This window comes from Centroberyx gerrardi, chromosome 22, assembly GCF_048128805.1.
Source record: "Centroberyx gerrardi isolate f3 chromosome 22, fCenGer3.hap1.cur.20231027, whole genome shotgun sequence".
In the NCBI taxonomy this organism is placed as follows: domain Eukaryota; kingdom Metazoa; phylum Chordata; class Actinopteri; order Beryciformes; family Berycidae; genus Centroberyx; species Centroberyx gerrardi.
Genome location: NC_136018.1, coordinates 2,002,920 through 2,027,376, shown reverse-complemented (window position 1 = coordinate 2,027,376; position 24,457 = coordinate 2,002,920). Strand labels below are relative to the sequence as shown.

Here is a 24,457-nt window from a genome sequence, read left to right as displayed (position 1 = left end):
AGCAGCTTCTCTGTCTCCTCGCTGCCATGGATTGCTAACATGCTAATGTTGACTAGAAGAGCTAGAGAGAGAAGTACAGTCTGTGATGAAGCTACGTTAGCCTCGTCGCTAAGTAGTAGTTCTGACAGTTTGCTAACAGACTCATCTGCTCCGTTCTCACAGTGAGACAGACTTTACAGCCTTAATTAGACTGTGTTGTCGCCATAGCAACTAACACTTACAATTCCATAATCACCATTTTCTGCTGAACTAGACAAATTACCATGACAAACAGTGGAAGGACAGTTCAGTGTCTTTGCTAAATGAGCTAACCGTTTGTTCTCAAGCTAACACTTGAAAAGCCGTTCCTTTCTGCTTTTTAACTTCCCTGCAGTCTGAGATTCACATACCTCTACTCCAGACTGTCTTGGTATGGTCCAGTACTCCCACACACACACACACACACACACACACACATACATGCACGCACACACACACACACACACACAAGCGCTGCCCTAATTTCTTGCAGTTTGTGATGAACTTGTTCTGTCTCGTTTTAATTATCCTTGGTTTTTTCTCTGTTTCGTGGCCTTTGTTTTTCTCTCAGGCAAAGCAAAGAAAAGCCTATTTTCTGAGCAGTGGAAGTGTTTTAATTATGAAAGAAAAGATAATTTTAGAACAAACCAGACACCATGCACCAGACATGATGGTTTTTCCTTCACTGGTATCCACTCCAACCGGTCCACCGCTGTGCCGGTACAGTGGAGTTTCCACAGCAGCAGTTCAGATGGAGATGAAGCTCTTCTGTCTTCCACACACCGGTAATTCCCGGTCTGCTCCGATATCGACGTCTTTGAACCAGGAAAATGTTCAACAAACCGAAACCCGTCAAAGGACTGGAGCTGAAGTGAATTTGAAGTGCGAAACACACATTTCAAAACACACTCTACAGACTGATTTGTAGTTGAAGTCTTTTTAATTGGATGCATACATACTCCTTTTTTCACTTCTCTCTCTCTCTCTCCCTCTCTCTCTCTCTCCACCCCCTCCCCTCATCGTATCGATCTATAAACGGCAAGGTAAACGTTGTTGCCTGGTTACTAATCACCCTGCATAATTTATGTCGTCCTCATTACTAATTCAGGAGCGAGGCTCAATAACAGGCAGCCGCAGCAGACTATTTCAGCACATATTGTTTCCATAATCCATATTCATTACTGGAGGCCAATTCAAAGCGCGGCTACATTCATATTTTACATTTCAGGCACGTATAGCGGGCGCTCCTTCCCACGGCGACTCGCGGTGGGATGAGCGGAAATTTTCCCTCGACCGTCATCTTTGCAATCAGCACTTTGTAACTTTGTGAAGAAAAGTACGAATGCAGCGAGGAGAGCGAGGGTCACGGCCGAGAGAGGACGGATATTCCTGACGATGGTGTTTGATGGTGAGTCAGGAAGAGACGGATGTGAGGGAGTTCTTGAGTTTAAAGGTGATGATGGAAGATGAGGAGTGACTCTGCTGTCCTGACTGGAGTGACACGCTGACACAGCTTTTAAAGGGACGGCCAGCCCAGTTAAAAATGTTTTTTTTTCTTCTTCAGTCTCACTCTCGAGTTCTGTGTTCATCATCCACCAAGATCTGAGCGTTCCTAACATTCAATAACTGGAATAAAATGGAGCTTCTGGCGGCTGCATTTTCTATCGTGATGTAGTTCAGAGAGCTGCTGGGCGAGCGAGCTTCACGCTACACAAGAGAGGGAGAGAGAGAGAGACAGAGAGAGACAGAGAGAGAGACAGATAGAGACAGAGAGAGAGAGAGACAGAGAGAGGGAGAGAGAGAGAGAGAGAGAGACAGAGACAGAGAGAGACATAGAGAAAGAGAGAGAGAGACAGAGAGAGAGACATACAGAGAGAGAGAGACATAGAGAGACAGAGAAAGACAGAGAGAGAGAGAGACAGATAGAGAGAGAGACAGATAGAGACAGAGCGAGAGAGAAAGAGAGAGAGAGACAGAGAGAGACAGAGACAGAGAGAGACATAGAGAAAGAGAGAGAGAGACAGATAGAGACAGAGAGAGAGAGACAGAGAAAGACAGAGAGAGACAGAGAAAGACAGAGTGAGAGAGAGAGAGAGAGAAAGACAGAGAGAGAGAGACAGATAGAGACAGAGTGAGAGAGAGAGAGAAAGACAGAGAGAGAGAGACAGAGAGAGAGACAGAGAAAGACAGACAGAGAGAGAGAGAGCACCAGCTGCTTAGCGGCAAAACTTAATAATTCCAAACCTTTTACACAAATCTCGCTCTGCTAGCTCAGTCTAGTTGGAACTAAAACATTCACCAGCAAAACACATTTTTATCAGCATAGATTAGCTGTTAAAAACCGTTGGTTAAAAACACACATGGCTCCAAACCTGGGTGGAGCTTCACTGAAGAGAGGAGAGAGAGAGAGAGAGAGAGAGAGAGAGAGAGAAAGAGAGAGAGAGAGGCGTGTTGAGGTCGTCTTCTGATTGGATTTCCCACTCTGACGTGTGACATTAGTTTTCAATCCGCAGCAGAACGGAGAAATCAACCGATCGGCTTCAGAAGAATCGGAAGAAACGACTTCGGCTTTTCTCAGCGTAGAAACGACTCGAAGAAACTTTCTGTGTTCTCCTCGTGTCGTTGTGCTGAGCTGAGGAAGAAATCCAGGAAATAATCCCTCTAAAACTTTCCTGTCACATCCATGTCTTCTTATGTGGGGCGTTCACTTTCTCTAAAATGTAGAGGATCCAGTCTGTAAAATTACTTTTACTTTTACATTATCAACATTTCTTAGTGGTGTCTTAGGTGTCTTTTTGTTGTTGTTGTTTTGTTCAAATGGTTTAGCTCTCTTTCTTTCTGTTTTTCTGACTGCAGCTGCTTGTCTAATTATCATTTAACTGGAGTAAAACTCTTCTTCTTGATAGGCCTATCTCAATCCTAATCCAGTGTGTTTTGCAGTTGCACAGAGAACAGCTCCCCAGTTTGAACAATGTCCGTATATTTGACCCAATTTCCCTCTTTGGGTCGTTAGAGAGAGAAAATTACAACAATTCTACAGCCGGCTGTCACTGTGAGTATCGACGTTGAAGAAATATAGGCCCATTTCCCCGTTTTTCGACCGATCTGACTCCCGTGTTGCGTCCCGGCCGTGTTTCCGTCCCGGAGAGCTGCCAGCGAGCGTGTCCGTCTATAAATCATATTGTTGGGAGAGTAGTGCGAGCTGCCAATACTCCATTTAGCAGCGCTAATGGTGACGGATGAGTCTCTGTGGCTGAGATGTGGCCGGTTAAGACGAGCCTCGCAGGCTGGTGACCCGACCGGTCCGACATGGAGCTGGCTGTCTGAAACTGAGAGTGATGTAATTACTATGATGCCACTAATACTCAGTACTAAATACTACTGCAAATCCTAATGATGACAGTGGTAATAACACTATACTACTACTGATACTGATAATAACACTAATACTGATACTTATACTGATAATAATGCTAATACTAATACTGATACTGATAATAACACTAATACTACTACTGATAATAGCACTAATACTGATACTGATAATAACACTAATACTAGTACTGGTACTGATAATAACATTAATATTGATACTGATAATAATGCTAGTACTACTACTGACACTGATAATAATGCTAATTACTAATACTGACTGATACTGATAACTAATGCTAATACTGACATTGATCATAACACTAATACTGATACTGATAATAATGCTAAGAGTGACACTGATAAAAAACACTAATATGACTATTGATATCAATAATAATGATAATAATACTACTGATACTGATAATAACACTAATTGTAACACTGATAGTAACACTAATACGACTACTGATACTGATACTAATACTCATACTGATAGTAACACTAATACTACTGCTGATACTAATACTCATACTGATAGTAACACTAATACTACTGCTGATACTGATACTAATACTCATACTGATAGTAACACTAATACTACTGCTGATACTGACACTAATACTCATACTGATAGTAACACTAATACTACTGCTGATACTAATACTCATACTGATAGTAACACTAATACTACTGCTGATACTGATACTAATACTCATACTGATAGTAACAATATCAGTACTAGTATTAGTGTTACTATCACCAATACTAAGACTAATACTGATACTAATTGATATCGATACTGATGCTACTGCTAATATTGTTACTGATGCTAATACTAACTGCTGGTTCTACTAACTCATTGAAACTGATAGCTGGTATCAATACTGACGAGTATTAGAAAAAAGGAGGAGAAGAAACAAAGGGAAGAACTGAACAATTAAAACCAAAAAACAGGCAGGAAAATCAGCAGGGTGAAGAGGATGGATGGATGGATGGATGGATGGATGGATGGATGGAAGGAGGAGGAAAGAGGAGGATGATGGACTGCGGCGTGAAGCAGAGAGCTGGGGATGAACGAGTGCAGGTCGAATGAAAAGAGACAAAAGGAGTGATGGTGGAAATGCGGAGGAGAAGTAGATGAGGTGAGGAGGATAGATGAGCCGGGAGGAGAGGAGGAGAGAAGAGTGATGAGGAGACGGAGGAAAGGAAAGGAGAGGAGAGGTTGGAAATGAAGGGAAGGAGATAGAGGAGAGGTAAGATGGGAAAGAGTGATGGAGAGATGAGAAAGAAAAGTGTAGGTGATGCAGAGAGCGGAGGAGAAGGAAATAAAGAGGAGAGGAGGAGAGGGAAAAGAGCGATAAAAGAAAGTGGAGCGGTAGAAAAATCTAAACGAGGGGAAAGAGGAGAGGTGGGGAAGTGAGAAATGCGATAGACGGTGATAGAGAGAGGGGAGGTGCGGAAAAGAGAAGTGATAGAGGAAGAGAGAGAGAGGAGAGAAGGACAAAAATCTAATTGAGAGAGGAGGGAGAGCGAGTGATTGAATGCCGGGGCGAGAGAGAAGGGAGAGAATTGGCTGAGAGAGAGAGAGAGAGAGAGAGAGAGGTTGTGAGAAAACGAGGGAAGATATGAACTGAATGAATAACGAGAGAGAGAGCAGAGATTAGAGTGAGAGAAGACAGTGAAAGAGGTTTTGTGAGAGGAAAAGGATGAAATGAAATGAATGAATGAAACAGATGAATATGAAATAACATCACAGCCAGAATTACTTAAATAATCCACATTTTCATATAAATAAATCTCTCTAACTGCTCTAACTCAACAGTGATCCAACCTACATCCAGCTGATGAAATCTCTTCCTCTGTCTGTTCTAACCAGCCGGTGTCTGGTCGCTCTTTCCCTCTGCCGCACAGGAAGTGATGCGTTTTACGTTTCCTGTTTGTTTGGAATCAACAGAAGAAGAAGAACTGGGTAGTTAGCATGAGCAGCGATAGCTACCATGACTGAACAGACGAAGAAGAGAGAAACTCAAACTGCATCATTCAAACTTTAAATTTAAAATGTACTGTATTACTTTACGATTAGAGAGTAGACTATACATATTACTTTACATATACACACTAGAATATATATATTACTTTACACATACACACTAGACCATGGGTCTCAAACTCGCGGCCCGCGGGCCAATTGCGGCCCGCGAGACGATATTTTGTGGCCCCCACCTTAATATGAAAGTTTAATGTTAGTGCGGCCCGCAAGTTTTATATGGATGGCACTTCACAGTATTGTGTGCGGAGCTGAACGAACCTACCAATCACGGTGGGGTATATGGCTCTCGGGGGTGGGACATCGACCGGGCTTGATGCAAGCAGAGAAACATTTCTCAATGAGTGAAAGTTACAGCAGCGTTGCCATGGAGAGTTTTCTTCCGTGCCTGGCTGGCTGCCTCGTTTCTATTGGGCACACGCGGACATTCGTCCCAGCGCGCTGCGTTCACAACACTTCCAAAAAAAAGTTTTTTAAGTTGCTGCCCAGCGGGACATTATACGTATATATGTCTCTCTCTGACAAAATAAATCAAAGTGATGCGTACGCGGCGGGATAAAAGAAAAGTAAGGAACTCAATGTAGCCTAATGTAGTCTGCAGTCACATAGCGACACCTGTCCGTCGGCGATAACAGTCCCCGGTAACCCGGACCAATTATAGGGTCGCACTGTTATTTGTGGGTCATTATTTTTTATTTGCATCGCGCTATTTGCATTGCCTCACACGATGAACACTACATATATTTCTATATGATGTCATTTGTTTTTTTTTGTTTCTATGACTACGTTTACAACAACAACAACAGCACGGTGTAATTTCCGCTTCTTTTTCCTGTAACAACAGCACGGCGGATAACACTCCGGGAACAGTCGCCTTTTTGCGCTCGCTATCCCGGTACTTTCTACCATCTACAAATGCCATGGTGTTCATGTCATCATGAAAGACATGAACATCGAGCGCAAAAACAAAGGAGACTGCTACCGGGCTATTATCCGCCGACCGCCGTGCTGCTGTCACAGGAAAAAGAAGCGGAAATGACGTTCAAAAAGCGGAAAAGCCATGTTCAGAAGAACAGTTCATGTTCTTCAATGTTCCATTCATGTTCAGGACAATTCATATTCAGAAGAACCCATTGAGGTTAAAGAACTGTTAATAAAGACGTTTAAATCTTATTTTGTGTTAAAAAAATAAAAATAAAGACATTTGAGAAGATTGGATTTTTTTTAACAAAGCTTTTCTTGTGGAATACCTGATGCGGCCCAGCCTCACCCAGACTCTGCCTCCAGCGGCCCCCAGGTAAATTGAGTTTGAGACCCCTGCACTAGACTATACATATTACTTTACATATACACACTAGAATATATATATTACTTTACATATACACACTAGAATATATATATTACTTTACATATACACACTAGAATATACATGTTACTTTACACATACACACTAGACTATACATATTACTTTACACATACACACTAGAATATATATATTACTTTACACATACACACTAGACTATACATATTACTTTACATATACACACTAGAATATATATATTACTTTGCATATACACACTAGAATATATATATTACTTTACATATACACACTAGAATATACATGTTACTTTACACATACACACTAGAATATATATATTACTTTACATATACACACTAGAATATATATATTACTTTACATATACACACTAGAATATACATGTTACTTTACACATACACACTAGAATATACATGTTACTTTACACATACACACTAGAATATATATATTACTTTACACATACACACTAGAATATACATATTACTTTACATATACACACTAGAATATATATATTACTTTACATATACACACTAGAATATACATGTTACTTTACATATACACACTAGAATATACATGTTACTTTACATATACACACTAGAATATATATATTACTTTACACATACACACTAGACTATAGATGTTACTTTACATATACACACTAGAATATATATATTACTTTACATATACACACTAGAATATATATATTACTTTACATATACACACTAGAATATACATGTTACTTTACATATACACACTAGAATATACATGTTACTTTACATATACACACTAGAATATATATATTACTTTACACATACACACTAGACTATAGATGTTACTTTACATATACACACTAGAATATATATATTACTTTACACATACACAGTAGACTATACATATTACTTTACATATACACTATATACTATACATATGACTTTACATATACACACTAACTATACATATGACTTTACATATACACACTAGACTATACATATTACTTTACATATACACAGTAGACTATACATATTACTTTAGATATTATACACAGTACTCTATACATATTGCTTTACATATAGACAGTACACTATACATATTTCTTTACATATACACTATATACTATACATATTATTTTACATATACATAGTAACTATACATATTTCTTTACATATACACTATAAACTATACATGTGACTTTACATCTACACACTAACTATACATATGACTTTACATATACACACTAACTATACATATGACTTTACATATACACACTAGACTATACATATTAGACGGTACACTATACATAATACTTTACATATACACAGTAGACTTTACATATTACTATACATATACACAGTAGACTGTTCATATTACTATACATATACACAGTAGACTGTTCATATTACTATACATATACACAGTAGACTGTTCATATTACTATACATATACACAATAGACTGTACATATTACTATACATATACACAGTAGACTGTACATATTACTTTACACACAGTAGATTATACTGTGTATGTGAACATGTAGACACTCTAATGTCTACACATATAATATACATACATACAGTACATGTAGACATTAGACTATACATGAAGAGAGAGGAATCACTGCTGCCGTCAAGTCATGTGATCACCAGGCACCGTCACGAACGATGATGTCATCGACAGACGGATATACCGCTACACACACACACACACACACACACACACACACACTCCTACACACCCACACACACAGCGAACCCCCCACTTCTAAGCTTTCCTGATTGGCTGACGGAGGGGGCCTGGCATTGCAGAGCTGTGAGTAAGAGAGGGAGGGCAGGGGGTGGTCTCAACACACACAAACACACACACACCACACACACACACACACACACACACACACACACAGTGATGTTTGCTCTTGGACCATCTATTCTCACTGTGTGTCGTGCAATCTGTTTTGGCTGACGTCTTCGCCCCGCCGCGACCGAGTTCGATGGCACTCTGCTTCCTGACGCATGCACACACACACACACACGCATATATACATGCTTAGACATGCTCATACGGACATACGCACCCACACACACACACACACACACACTCAGACATGCTCAATGGCTCTCAAGCGTCAGTCAAGCTTTTCATCTGCGTCTTTCATCTCGGCTGCTTGTACGTCAGACTGGCGTACATCAGATGAGTGTGTGTGCCTGCGTCTGAGTGTGTGTGCCTGCGTCTGAGTGTGTGTGTGTGTGTGTGTAGGATTGGCTCCCTTTGAAAGCACTACATTAGCCTCAGTGACAGTAGATTTGCCTGCGGCTCTTGCTGATGTACAGAGCCTCACAGTGAGCTGAGCTGTGATGAGATGATCCAGACTGGAGCCTCTGATCTGGAGACTCTGCGACGCTCTGAGTCTGAAGAATACATGTTCACATCGACTTAAAAAACTCTGGTGTCGGCCCACAAGGCTGTGAAGGAATCTGAACCCTGTATCTCAGTTTATAGACCAGCCCTAACCCCTTTATCTCATTTATTGGCCATATCTCCAGTTTATAGACCAGTCCTAACCCCTTTATCTCATTTATTGGCCATATCTCCGGTTTATAGACCATATCTTCAGTTTATGGACCATTCCTACAACCCTTTATCTCCGGTTTATAGACCATATCTCCAGTATATAGATCATTCCTACAACCTCACATCTCCTGTTTATAGACCAGTCCTGCACCTCTTTATCTCCAGTTTATAAACCAGTTCTACATCCCTTTATCTCCAGTTTATAGACCATTCCTACACCCCAATATTGTGTTTATGGACCAGTCCTAGACCCCTTTATCTCCAGTTTATAGACCAATCCTACACCTCTTTATCTCCATTTTATTGACCAATCCTGCACCCCTTTATCTCCACTTTATAGACCAGACCACACCCCTTTATCTCCACTTTATAGACCAATCCTACACCTCTACATCTCCGGTTTATAGACCATTCCAGTCGTACAAAAGAAATGTATATCGGATATCTGTATTGGCCTGAAAAAAACATATTGGTTCATCTCCAGGAAAAACTCAAGGCCTTGAAAGGTCTTGGATACGGTAGTATTGAATTTATATGTATAAATAATATAAACAAACTTGGCTTGGCTTGACTTGAATTTCAGATATTTCAAAAATTAAACTTTTTCTCAACGCACTCTCTCACTTTCCAGTGAGAGATCTCCCCAGCTGCACTGACACACACTGGATGCTTTTTTTTTTACTGTTACGCTTATTTCTGGGGTGAAATTGGTGTGAAATTTTATTTGAACTTGCATTAAAAAGTCTGATGCAGTTTATGTTGCAGAAAGCTGCAGTCGCCCTGTCTGATTCTGAGCGCTGTTTTCTGTCACGACTCCCTGTGAAATCATTACACTTAATCATGATGCTGCGGTTTAAAACCACAACCGCTGCTGCACAGCCTCTAATAATGCAGTCATGAATATATTCATGGCAGATGTAATTAGTAGGAATAGAGACAGAAGAGAGGAGAGGAGAGGAAGGGAGGTGAGGTGGTGGGAGAGGAAAGTATAGACGACAAAAAAAATACATTTTGTAACAGAGGAAGATGGGATGAGGAAGAAGAGAGGAGGGGAGGAGAAGATGGAGAAAGGAGAGGAAGAATGAAAGGAAAGGAAAAATGACTGTAAAGGAAATGAGGAGGGGAAAAATGGTGGAGAGAAAAATGGGAGAAGAGATTGAAGAGAAGAGGTAGTGTGAAGGAAAAGGAAAGAACATTTTAAAAAATAAGAAAAGAGAGGAGGGAAAAGCGAGGGAGGAACAGAACAGGAAAGAGGGGAAGAGGAGACAAGAGAAGGAAGGCCAGGAGAGGACAAAGGTGAGATGGTGAGAGAAAAGAAGAAAAAAGGGATGAGTTTGTAGAGAGGAGAGGAGGAGAAGAAAGGAAAGGAGTGGAGGAGGAAGACGATGGAATATTATTGAAAAAGAAACAAGGAGGGGAAAAAATGGGAGAGGAGAGGAGACAGGAAAACGGTGGAGGAAACAGAGGAAAGATGAAAGAAAGAAGAGGAGGAGATGGAAGGAAAGGAGAGGGGTGGAGTGAGAGGAAAATTTAGAAAACCCGAAAAGAGAGGAGGGAAAGATAGAAGAGGAGACAGGAGGAGGAAGAGAGGAGACGAAACGAGAGAAGACAAAAGGAGGAGAAGAAAGGGCAGAGAGAAGGAGGAGGAAGAGTAGGAAGAGGAGGAGAAAGAGAAGAAGGAGGTAGAAGAGGAAGAGTAGGAGGAGGAGGAAGAGAGGGAGAAAGAGGAGGAAGAGGAGGAAAATGAAGAGAAGGAGGAGAGAGAGCAGGAAGAAGAGGGGAAGGGGAGGAAGAGAAGGAGGATGAAGATGAGGAGGAGGAGGAAGAGGAGAAGGAGGGGAAGGGGAGGAGGAGGAGGAGGAAGCGAAGGAGGAGGAGGAGAAAGCGAAGGAGGAGGAGGAAGAAGGGTCGCAGCTGATTGATGGTGCGTTATCATGAAGTGCAGATTTATTCCGGCGTGTTCCCTCATCTCTCCTGACCCCGCGACCCCGCGCTCATTAGCATAGAAACCACATTCCCCGACTGGTGATTGGACCGGAGCCGACGAGACCAGGATGTAAACGAGGAAGTCTCACACACACACACACACACACACACACACACACACACACCTCTTGGCAGGGCAGGGAGGTTACACATCATCATAATAAGCAGAAGCATTCCAATCAAACCAGGTAATTCTTTCTCGCTCTGTGTTCCGAGTGTTTGTTGTGTGTGTGTGTGTGTGTGTGTGTGTGTGTGTGTGTGTGTGTGTGTGTGTGTGTCCATTAACACAGAGCCATTTGAATGCCCCCACGCACAAATATTTTTGAAAAACCTCCAGAATACTCCCCCTCCCCCCCCCCACTGACCTCTCAGTATTAGTCTGAACAGACAGCAGCCTGTGGCCAGAAAGCTGCAGCTAATTATTTCAGAGTTTTTATGTAAAAATGCTAATATAGAAATCTTTTTTCCCCTCTCTCGCCTCAGTGTGCTGTGTTGTATCCACAGTCACACAGTTGGTCGTTTGTCCATAATGCTCTGTACACAGTGCGACCACTGGTAGTATCTAGAGTATCTCTGATATAACCTGGATGGGTTCAACACCTGGATGGGTGCTAGACGATATCAATAATTATCTTGATTCAATTTTCCTCGATTTCGAAATAAAACCCGTTTGTTAACTTGCGATACTGACCGCAGCAGAGTTCCTCGCATCCTTAAAGCATAATTCTGGTTATTTTCAACCATTATCAACTCTTGTTTTCCTAGTTTTTGCCATCATGACAATTGATTGTGTTCAAAATTGTAGAGCTTGACTTAGCTTCATCTCTGTGTTTATGATCTACATTTTGTTATGAGATAACCTTCACAAATCAGCACTGCTTTTATGAGTTTTAAAGCATAAATTTAATTGATTTTTTGTAAAAAGCTAATGCTTGGCTAACCTGTGAAAAAATGAACTACAGCAGAGGTAGCGTTCCTCCAACATCACCAACACTCAAAGCTAAAGCTAACACGCTAACTAGCAGGCTAACACTACACAGCTACACTCTAGTTAGCGGTTAGCAGACCAGATGAGCCCCGGGTCACTTGTAATTGGAGAGTGAACCTAAACGAGCCAAATGGAAAGGAAACTTTTCCACTCTGGTTCGGACTAGGGATGCACTGATGCCACTTTTTCAATGCCGATACCGATTACGAGTATGAAAGTTTAAGTATCGGCCGATACTGAGTACCGATCCGATCCGTTACTTCTACTGAACAGTGCAGGCTTACTTCCTTAGTTTGGGGTCAATGGACGAAATTGTTTTTCCACCATTTGAGAAATACAGGCTTCTATGTGCCACAAATGCATAAAATCAAGACAGTTTGCTTTTATTTTTTACATGTTACTCGTGGCTTTGGGTATCAGATTTTAGTCTTGGGTAAAATCTCCGGAACCGATATTCCATATTAGCCTGGTATCGGCACCAATACGGATATCGGTATCGGTGCATCCCTAGTTCGGACCAAAGAAAACCAACTTTTCAGGTGTGATGGCACCGTTACTGGCATCCAGACTATGTAGACTACTGTGTTTCACAATGTGAGACAGTCTGCCTTATTAGATGACAGTGCCAGCAACATCCAGACCAGCCAGTAACTGCATCCTGGCATGATCATATTATAAAAATCGCACTGAAATAAGTGTAACCATAACCTGTTTGTCTCTGCAGGACAGTTACAGACCAGCTGTCCAGAGCTGTGACCCCCCCGCCCCAGACCCCCTCTTATTCTGTCAGGCTTGGGTCAATCCACTTTAAATGGGTTCAGTCCAAAATGTCAGAAGGAACTGCACTTCATTTGCAAACCTGACCGCTCTCCTCCTCACTGATTCCTCAGCAGAGGATCCGGCTTCTTCCTGCCAAAAGTTCTTCGGCGTTTCAATTCTGAACAAAATCCACTTCCAGAAACGACTCATTTAAAAGTTAAACGGCGAATCGAAACCCCCAGACGTCCGACGTGCTCGCCGACTTTCCGTTTATCCCGACCCTCTGACTCAGTGTTGCTTAAACTGCGGGTCACGGCCCGAGCAGAGGTCGCGCTCCCTTGTTTCCGGAGGGACCGACATCACAGGAGCGCGGGCGTGTCTCAATTAGCCCCGAATCCCCGCGTGAGACGCTGCATCGCTCTCATCTGGGTCCCGGGCCGGAAAGAGGCTGAAACCCCGGGATTACCCATAATCCTTTATTCCGCCGAGCGTTTGCCCTTTGCTTCGACCTGCCTCGGAGCGACTGGAGAGTCTCGTTCCAAATTGAGACATCTAGCATTTAAAAACCTTGACGCTGACTCTTACAAAATGATTCACAGCATAAAATTAAGACAAATTCTGGTACTTTTTAAAGATTAGCGGGTAACTTTTTGACTGTTTTGACTTTAAAAAATGACTGTTTTGCAGACTGGATGCTCTATAGTTTATAGACACTGAATGCTGAGCTTTTTTCTTCCTCTGTGGTTAAAAAGCATTTTAGAGATTTGCCTCATTGCCCCCAGACACTGATCTGGAGTCAGCAGTGTTTCCCCCCACTGGTATCTGAGGTTAGGCAGAGAGGCGGAGAGGCTGGTCTCCGGTCAGCGCTGCAGGGCATCTTCACCCCGCATTCAGGCGGACGGCTTTTACATAATTAATGAGGTTCAACAGGCCCAGATCTCTCTGTTTCACTCTGTTTCTCTCTGTTTCACTTTGTTTCACTTTGTTTCACTGTGCCAGCTCCGCTCAGCTGTTTATCAGAGCAAACTGCAAGAGGAAAACACACTGATGGACGCGTTTAGATTTTAAGTCGGTCCCAGCAGGATCAAACTTAATCTGTAATGTATTTATGTTGCTGTAAATTCAGAGCGGAGTTCAGCGCCGGCTCCCGTGGCTCAAACTGAGATGAAACAGATTAGACAGCGTTATCGATCGCTCTGTTAAAACTACATAATTTTTTGTTTCAAGTCTTTTTCACTGACAAAATGATTTCATCAGGCGAACTTCACAGGGAGCCGTGTAGAAACTGATGATGGATTAACTAACAGGTAATGTAATAACGTGTCAGAATATCATCAAATCAAATCCATCCAAATGGGTTGATGTAATAAAACCTGTTCTATCACATTATTACATTACCTGGAAATTATTACTTCAAAAATATTCTATTACTAATTACTAATATAACAACTCAAGTTATTACGTTCTTATTCTTATGAGTTATTACATTATTATTCAATACTATTATTATATCATAAGTTAAAAATATGTTGCACCCCTTATGAAGCAATAAATGTCGGTCAATATTGGTTAATTAATGGTAATAATATGATATGATGATATTGCATTATCCAACAGAAAATCCCAAGCTCCGCCCACACTGTTTGATTGACAGGTGATCTGTGGGAAGAGCAGTGCAGAAACACCACAGTGAGGCTGAGGGACAAAGATGGAGACTAAATTTTAAGATTACCACTTTAAGGTTTTAAAATGGCGTTTAAACTCGACTAAAACACCCATGAAAACTCTTTTTTTTAATACGTGTTGTTTACATGTTGCTCCGCCCACACGCACCTCTGCAGCTACAAGGTCGTCCCCCAGCCGGAGGGTTCTGGTTCGGGTTCGATCCCCTGTGCAGCCCGGCCTGCCGCGGTGTCCTTGAGCAAGATGCTTCACTCCTGCCTGTCTTTAGGGCATCGCATTCACCGGCTGACCTGGCAGAGCAAGGAGAGAGCGGAAGAGAGAATTTCCCTCTTGGGCGATCAATAAAGTATCAAGAAATAACAGTGTTTATGTGTGTGTGTGTGTGTGTGTGCGTCAAAAGTGGGAAAAAGTCAGTGTGTCAGCAACGAGTGCACAGAGTGTGTGTGTGTGTGTGTGTGTGTGTGTGTGTGATGTCGTCGGTGAGTGGGAGGCGGCCTGATAAGGTTGTATAGATTTATTGACGGCATTAAGTTGAAGTGTTGAATAATATAGTGTGTCCACTTAAGTAACAGCAACACCTGCTACCTGTCGACACTCACACACACACACACACACACACACTCGAACGCACACACACACACACTCTCAGTACCTACCTGACTAAATTGTGTTTGCAGCGGCATTTCACAGCAGGAAATTTATAGTCAGACCGATGACAGATTATGTGGAGCAGACACAGTGTGCGCTTGGTTTAGCTCATATTTACCTCAAATGACTGTTCATTTTTGGTGCTTTCTCAGCGTCTGGCGCGGGAAACCAAGCGCACCTTAGCAAGTTGGAATATGTGACTTATTTTCCCAGCCATGTGTTTGTTTGGCGGTGACAGCTCCTGCTCTCCAGGGCGTCTCTCCCGGCGTCGGGCTCGACAGGATGTGCCGATAACCGTTTGATTCATAAAACAAAACCTCCACTTGTTCTTGTTTCTGTGTCTGTGGAGAAAACAGTCTGATTTTCTCTGTTATGTTTTAACTGTATTTGGTTTTATACATATCTCGCTTTAACTCGTAGTTTTGCTTTGTACATTGTTGTATACTGTTGGTCTGCCACGTTCTTGTTGTTTGGATGAACTTTGTAACTTTTCAAATCAAAGTTGCAAAGTGCTTCACATAGGATAAGACAATAAAAAGAGAGAATACAAGCCATTGAAATATATAAAAAAAAACATCACTCACATTGAGAGTAAAAGTAAAACAAGAGGAGCAATTTGAAGAACAGGAAGTCTCCATAATTCAGGTAGAAGCAAGCCTAAACGTGTGTTTTTAAAAGCAATTTAAAGGAAGGAGTTGGCTAGCAGGACATTTCACAGTCTAGGGGCCTGATGGGAAAAGCTCCATCACCTTTTGTTTTCATTGTAGATTGAGGAACAACCAACAGGCCCCTGTCTGGGGATCTCAGGCTGCGCTCGGGCTCATAAGGGATTAAACGCTCAGAAATATATGAGGAAGCCGGCCCTGGGTGAGCCTTAAAAGTTATCTGAAATTGATTGGTAGCCGGTGAAGAGAAGCTAATATATGTGAGATGTGTTGACTCTTTTTTTTGTCCCTGTAAGAAGTCTGGCTGCAGCATTTTGGACTAATTGCAACTTGGATATGACTGAGGCAGGAGTAAAGTGAGTCACAGTGGTCGAGACGTGAGGAGATAAAAACATGTACAACGGTTTCTAGGTGATTAGAAGATAAAAATGCGAATTTTTGAAAGTTTCCTAAGTTGAAAGAAGCAGGACTGAACCACAGTAAAAATCACACCAAGGTTTCTGCAGTTAGAGGAGACGTTTGTGAACCAAGGTGGCCGTGGATATCAGGACTGACTGAGAGAGGACCAATAAATAATCATGATTTCTGATTCTGATTTATCAGTATTCAGTTGTAAAAACTGAGGGACATCCAACTTTGAATGTCATATAAGCAATTGTGTTAAAGTATAACTGGGTATCATCAGCATAAAAATGGAAACTGCTATTATGCTTTCTAATTATCTGCCCCAACAGAAGCATATAAATATAAAATAAGATGGGGCCCAAGATGGAGCCCTGTGGAACTCCACAGGTAGCCTGGCTGGAAGCCGACCTGGAAGTTCCAGTAGTTACAGAGAAGGTTTTATCAGATAAGTAGGATGAAAAGCAGTGTAGAGCAGAACACAAGACGCTGACGCAGGGTTTCAGACGGTCCAACGAAAGTGAGCGGTCAACCGTGTCGAATGTTACACTCCGTTCAAGAAGATTTCCCAGAAGATTTCCCAGAATCAGCGGCTAAAAGCAGATCATTTAAAACTCTTCAGAAGGCTGTTTCCGTGCTGAGCAGGGCTCTAAGGTGCCGCTTCCTCCTTTAGTCTGGTTCATGTGGACAGGTGAGAACAATACCGTTCGAACTCTGTCCAATAAACAAGCTACTTGCGAGTCATGTGACTTTTGTTTACAAGTCCTGGTTCGCTTGTATTCGGGCATTGTGAACCTAAACCGACCAAATACAAAAATGTTACCTAGTAAACTTTTCAACCATGGTTCGGACCAGTGAAAGCAAACTGTAGGTGTGATCGCATCCTAAAACCGGATTGAAATTTCTCTTTCTCTTTCTCTCTCTGTGTGTGTGTGTGTGTGTGTGTGTGTGTCCACAGCGGGGGCGGGGCATAAGCTGGGCTGGGCCTTCGGACTCGGGCTGGAGAGACTGGCCATGGTTCTGTACAGCATCCCAGACATCCGGCTGTTCTGGAGTCAGGACGACCGCTTCCTCAAACAGTTCAGACTGCCAGACATCCACCAGGCTGTCACCTTCCAGGTAGCAACACACACACACACACACACACACACACACACACACACACTACACACTGCCAAACATTCACCAGCCTGTCACCATCCAGGTAGGAACACACACACACACACACACACATATATAGTATAAGAGACAAGCATACACACACACACACTGTACACTTTACCCTTCCTTCGATAGAATCCTACTGTTTTCTTTCTCTGCTTTCCTCTTTTCCTCCTCTCCTCTCCTCTCCTCTCCTCCTCTCCTCTCCTCTCCTCTCCTTTCCTTTACGTCATCTCTCCTCTTCTCTCCTCTCCTCTCCTCCTCTCCTTTCCTTTCCTTTCCTTTCCTTTACGTCATCTCTCCTCTCCTCTCCTCTCCTCCTCTCCTTTCCTTTCCTTTCCTTTACGTCATCTCTCCTCTCCTCTCCTCCTCTCCTTTCCTTTCCTTTCCTTTACGTCATCTCTCCTCTTCTCTCCTCTCCTTTCCTTTCCTTTACATCATCTCTCCTCTCCTCTCCTCTCCTCCTCTCCTTTCCTTTCCTTTCCTTTACGTCATCTCTCCTCTTCTCTCCTCTCCTCTCCTCTCCTCCTCTCCTTTCCTTTCCTTTCCTTTAGCGTCATCTCTCCCCTCCTCTCTCCTCCTCCGTCACTAGTCCATCTATTGGTATTCAGCCTCATGTTCCTACTTATTATTCCATGTGTTCAGTCATCCATTTGTCTCTCTGCTTGACTGAGTAGCCAACCTGAACATTTACACTCAGTAACCTCTAGCTTCAAACACTTCAATCTCCCTCCATCAACCTCCTGCAAACCGTGTGTGTGTGTGTGTGTGTGTGTGTGTGTATACAAGCGTGTAAGGATTCATCAGAGTCATTTGCAAACAAAATTGGTTTGCTTGCTGCAGTAACAGTAAGGAGGACACTGTGTTCGTACTGGTGGCAGTTTATTTGGTTTCAGTCTCACCGGTACATTCAGCAAGTCGGCTATGGCTGTGGTGCAGTATCAGTACTGAGCTGTATACGTATAGAGGCTTCCAGGTAACGTAACACACCCTCTGGCGGCCATGTTGGAGGTCCTCAGCTCTGTGAACAGCTGACTGTGTTTCTGTCGTCTCAACAGAATTGAACAGACGGTTAATTTCTGTCTGTTTCTGACTGAACTGATCATTTCATCACTGATCCATCTGATTGATTTAGTGTTTAGATAATGTCAGCTTGTTAGCTAGCTAACCATAGTATCTGGTCAGCTAACATCACTGTCTTGTTGTTAACACATCTGATTAGCACACTAGCTAACGTAGCTAGTAGCAGCTAGCATTAGCATGTTAACATGAACATCAGTGTCTTTGCTAGTTAGCTAGCTAACAGTTTGTTCAGGTTAACTGAGCTGACTCTTCTCAAGCTACAACTCAGAGTGTTTTGGAGTAGAGACTAGGGCTAAAGACAAGACAGTTTACTGTGTCACAGTAACCAAATCCACCTTATCACACTATTCACTTTTACTGAGAACGTTACTGAATGGATCTACAGCCACACCACAACAAGCTGACTCAGCTGCTCTCTGCTTCTAGCTGCTTGATACAGATTTACACTTTATTAACTAACACACAGTTCTACAGATTTACACTTTATTAACTAACACACAGTTCTACAGATTTACACTTTATTAACTAACACACAGTTCTACAGATTTACACTTTATTAACTAACACACAGTTCTACATGTTCCTCCATCATGGAGACAGAAGTGGTTGATGAGAGATTTGTGACACAACTCTAAAGCCATTGGTCCTACTATGGTTATAGTAGCCTACAGTATCAATACCCATTAATTTTCCATTCTCTGGAGAAGTGAGGGAATATCAGGGAATTTTACAGATGGGTCACTTTCCAGAAACATACCAGAATGTATTTTACAACTTGTTTGACATATTTATTGCATTAGATGGTTTTCATCCCAACTGGAGCGGGATCCAGACTGTTCCCCTTTAAACAAACAACATTAACAAGCCAAAAAACTTTACATGGTGGAAACCCTGAGGGAGGAAGTCCTAATGTTTGGTGAATTCATTGTATGCAGCTGGTGTTTGGGGATAGATTTTAATTATTTGAACGGTGTAATTGTATTGACGTTGTAAATTTACAGTATTTAGCTGATGATTTTATCCAGAAGGACTGACAGTGGGTGAGCAGGTTGGGATTTAGTGTTTTGTTGGAGGACGTTTATTTTGACCCACCTAGTTTGCATTCAATGTAAGTGTTTCTCAGTAGGAGAGTCGGCTAAAGGCAGAGAATGTAAAAATATGTTCTGAGAAAGTAGTGTGTGTGTGTGTGTGTGTGTGTGTGTGTGTGTGTGTGTGTGTGTACATGTGCATGCTTGCCCACCTCCTCATGTGAACCACTTATGTTTCCATCGATTTGTCCACACTTGACAAATTGACCTCTTACATCAGCTGCTCTGGCAGCGTATTGCCTTACTGACGAATATTTAATATGCTGCTGAGGCAGAAAACCAGAAGAAAAGTGTCCCAGCAGGCATCAGTCAGGCGCCACATCACATATTATAAGATGCTTTGTGTTTCTTTTATGCCTCTTGGAGTGTTTTCTGAGCCTTTTTTTAATCATTGGCCACCATGGCTGGTTCACTGCAAAACTCGGCAGTCTTTTACCAGCCAACTTTTTTAGAATAAAGTAGGACCTCCAAAAGATGGTTGCTTACCTGCCAAAGTGGCTGGTAGAATAAACTAGCTTAACACCAACAGTCAAAATGATCAAAAAGCTGTAATTTCCTATCCTGCAACTGGGGAAGTCTGAATTTAAATCTGCAGCTCTGTCTTTATTAAAAACCTTACAGACAGATTCAGTGTCTGTCATTATTTAGATTCTTCTGCTGGTAATGTGGCTTCGCTCCACAAGATTTATTGATTGATCCAATGAACGCAAGTAAGAATAGCACAATCGTTTTAGGGTGGAACGCAAAAGAAATTTAATTACTCTTCTCGGGGAGTAATAAGTGAGTAAAAAGTAATTCCTTACTTTTAAGAAAAGTAAAGAGTAATGCCTACCATACACTAGAAGACTTTGAAAAGACTTTGAAAAGACTAAAGTCTGACACCCTCTCACATCCAGCTCACATCTAAAGACAATGTGTCATAAGTCACTGAGTTTTTAGTCACAGACTATAAGATTTTGCAAAGACTGCCTACCATACACTAGAAAACTTTGAAAAGACTTTGAAAAGACTGAAGTCTGACACCACTATTTGCATGAGCCAAGACTAAAGACTTCCGATAATATTAAACATGTTTGATTTTAGCGGAACGTCAAGACGAGAAAAAGTCTGACTTAAGACAGCTCAGACTGAGTTTTCTGACCTCACACCAAACGATCGAGATGACGGGAGCGCGCCACAACTCTAGCAAAACTCTCATGATTTTATTCCGACATTGGAAATTTGTCTGCGACAGTGAAATCGCTTGGAAAGTCGTTTGGTGTAAGGTCGCCATAATGTGTCATTTCTGACTTTTTTCCAGTAACTGCTGACGATATGTTACAAAATGCTGTTTTAGGCCGTTATGTTCTCACTTTCCTCTCTTCCTTTCGTTATTTCTCTTTTCCTTCCTTTCCTTCCTTCCATACGCCGTGTTAAACTATGTTATCTTATGTTACGTGACGTTGCATTAAGCACATTTTATACTTTAATGAAAACAGCATCTGCATGTAAACTGACGCTGTTTGACGCGTGTTTGGCATCGACAGAGTGTACAACTCCACCTAAACTTGATGCAAAGTTTAGATTTTTGGGCAGGTACACGACACCTTCAGAGACCCCAAATATGCATCCAGTAGCGTCAGTTTAGTGCAGAGACGATATTTTCACTGCAGTATAAAAAGCGCTGAAGTCCTTCTGCATAAAACCGTCAGCCAAATGCTCAGAAATGTAAAATGTCACCCGTTTAGTAGCTGCCGCTCTTTCTTCTCCACCTCCTTTCTTCTTACCGTCCTTTACTCTCCTTTCACCCTCTCTCCTGTAGTCTTTTATCCTCTGTGTGTGTGTGTGTGTGTGTGTGTGTGTGTTCGTTCTAGGCTCTTAACCTCATGTATAAAACATTTTGACAGTGGGGGCTCACATCAGCCGGCACAAGTCACTTCCTCTGACCCCACTGCTGCAGCACACACACACACACACACGCACACAACACACACACACACACACACACACACACACACACACACACACACGCACACACACACACACACACACACACACACACACACACTGACACACAGCATGGTGCGTGCAGGTTCAAACAGCGGTTACTTTGTCCCTGCTAGAAGGTGTAAGTGTGTGTGTGTGTGTGTGTGTGTGTGTGTGTGTGTGTGTGTGTGTGTGTGTGCGTGTGTGTGTGTGTCATCTCTCTTCTTACTAAATGCAGCACATTTAAAGTGAGTGGTAGAGGGCAGACAGACAGAGAAGAAGAGAATGAGAGAGAGAACGAAGGGCAGGATGAAGAGGAAGAAAGCTGGAGGAAGAAGGTTGTAGAAAGGAGGGAGGGAGTGATAGAGGAAGAAAGGACAGATGAAGGAAGGAAGGAGAGTTGGAAGGAAGGATGATAAAAAGAGGAAAGTTTGTATGGAAAGAAAGAAAAGAGACAGAGAGGAAGGAAGGGTAGTTGGCAGGAAGAAAGTAAATAACTAGAAGAGAAGGAAAGAAAGGACGTAGAAAGGGAGGGAGGATGGATGGATCACAGATGGAAGAAAAGACAGAAAGAAAGGAAGGGAGGAACACCGAGGATAAATTGAAAATGAAGGAAACCAAGAAGCAAAGAAAGGAAGGAAGGAATGAGAGTTGATGTAAAGAATGAAAGAAACAGAAAGAAAGATATAAAGATATGAAGGATAGAGAAGAGAAAGGATGAGAGGAAGGATGTAGGAAGGAGGGAGGGAAAGACAGAAAAGAGGGAAGAAAGGATGCTAGAAAGAAGGAAGGAAAGAAAAACAGAAATAAACTGAGGAAAGGAAAGATTGAGAAAGAGAGGAAGTAAAGAAAGGAAGAAGCTGGAAGGAAGGAAAGAGATAAAGAAAAGATAAACAAAGGAATAAATTAAAGTTTGAGAGAGAAAGGAAGAAGGAAAAGAAGGAAGAAAGGAAAGAGAGAAGGAGAGAAATAACTAGGAAGAAAGGAAAATTTGAAAATGAAAGGAAGAAAGACAGAGAAGGAAAGAAGCAAAGAAAGATGCTGAAAGGAAGGAAGTAAAGAAGGGAAGATAGGGCCATTGGAAGGAGGGAAAGACAAAGAATAGAGAAATAAAGAAAAGGAAGAAAGGACAGTTTGAGAAAAAAGAGAAGGAAATGAATAAGGAAAGAAACAAAGAAAGATGCTGGAAGGAAAGAAAGAGAGAAAGGAAAGTTTGAGAAAGGGAGGAAGGAAAGGAAGTGAGAAGCTGGAAGGGAGGAAAGAGATAAAGAAAAGATGAATAAAGGAAGGAAGAAATGACAGTTTGAGAGAGAAAGGAAAGTTTGAGAATATAGGGAAGGAAGGAAAGAGAGTAATAAAAGAGAAACAAAGGAAGTAAGAGAGGAAAGTTTGAGAAAGGAAGGAAAGTAACAAAAAAAGAAGGGAAGGATGGAAGGATAGGATCCATGGAAGGAAGGAAAGAAAAGAGAAATAAAGGAAGGAAGAAAGTAAAGATTGAGAAAGGGAGGAAGGAAAAAAAGGAAGAAAAAAGAAAGGATGCGAGAAGGAAGGAAAGAGAAATAAAGGAAGGAAGAAAGGAAAGTTTGACAAAGGAAGGAAGGAAAGTAACAAAGAAAGAGAAGGGAAGGAAGGACTGAAGGATAGGATCGTTAGAAGGAAGGGAAGAGAAGAGAAATAAATGAAGGAAGAAAGGAAAGATTGAGAAAGGGAGGAAGGAAAGAAACAATGAAAGAATGGAAGCAAGGAAAGAGAGAAGGAAGAGAAATAACTAAACGAAAGGAAGGTTTGAGAATATAGGGAAGGAAGGAAGGAGGGAAGGAAAGAGAGAAAGAAAAGAGAAACAAACGAAGTAAGAGAGGAAAGTTTGAGAAAGGAAGGAAAGTAACAAAGGAAGAAAAAAGAAAGGATGCGAGAAGGAAGGAAAGAGAAAGAAAAGAGAAATAAAGGAAGGAAGGAAGGAAAGTTTGACAAAGGAAGGAAGGAAAGTAACAAAGAAAGAGAAGAGAAGGAAGGAAGGAAGGACTGAAGGATAGGATCATTGGAAGGAAGGGAAGAAAAGAGAAAGGAAGGAAGAAAGGAAAGATTGAGAAAGGGAGGAAGGAAAGAAAGAAGGAAAGGAAGGAAGAAAGAAACAACGAAAGCAAGGAAAGAGAGAAGGAAGAGAAATAACTAAACGAAAGGAAGGTTTGAGAATATAGGGAAGGAAGGAAGGAAGGAGGGAAGGAAATAGTAAGAAAAGAGAAACAAAGGAAGTAAGAGAGGAAAGTTTGAGAAAGGGAGGAAGGAAAAAAAGGAAGAAAAAAGAAAGGATGCAAGAAGGAAGGAAAGAGAAAGAAAAGAGAAATAAAGGAAGGAAGGAAGGAAAGTTTGACAAAGGAAGGAAAGTAACAAAGAAAGAGAAGGGAAGGAAGGAAGGAAGGACTGAAGGATAGGATCATTGGAAGGAAGGGAAGAAAAGAGAAAGGAAGGAAGAAAGGAAAGATTGAGAAAGGGAGGAAGGAAAGAAACAATGAAAGAATGGAAGCAAGGAAAGAGAGAAGGAAGAGAAATAACTAAACGAAAGGAAGGTTTGAGAATATAGGGAAGGAAGGAAGGAAGGAGGGAAGGAAAGAGAGTAAGAAAAGAGAAACAAAGGAAGTAAGAGAGGAAAGTTTGAGAGAGGAGGTAAGGAAAGGAGGTAAGGAAA

At 41.8% G+C, this 24,457-nt stretch overlaps 1 protein-coding gene across 2 annotated transcripts in view; it reads left to right on the top strand.

Annotated features, from left to right (window-relative positions):
* The window catches only part of fars2 (phenylalanyl-tRNA synthetase 2, mitochondrial), a 184,394-nt gene that overhangs the window by 89,752 nt on the left and 70,185 nt on the right, over positions 1–24,457 (top strand). For both annotated transcript variants that reach the window (XR_013507939.1, XM_078291357.1), the window contains exon 8: positions 17,433–17,593. Coding sequence is in view for 1 of the 2 variants with exons in the window: in XM_078291357.1 (XP_078147483.1) it covers positions 17,433–17,593 (161 nt within the window). In the remaining variant the exon portion in view is untranslated. The remainder of the gene's footprint in view (positions 1–17,432; positions 17,594–24,457) is intronic.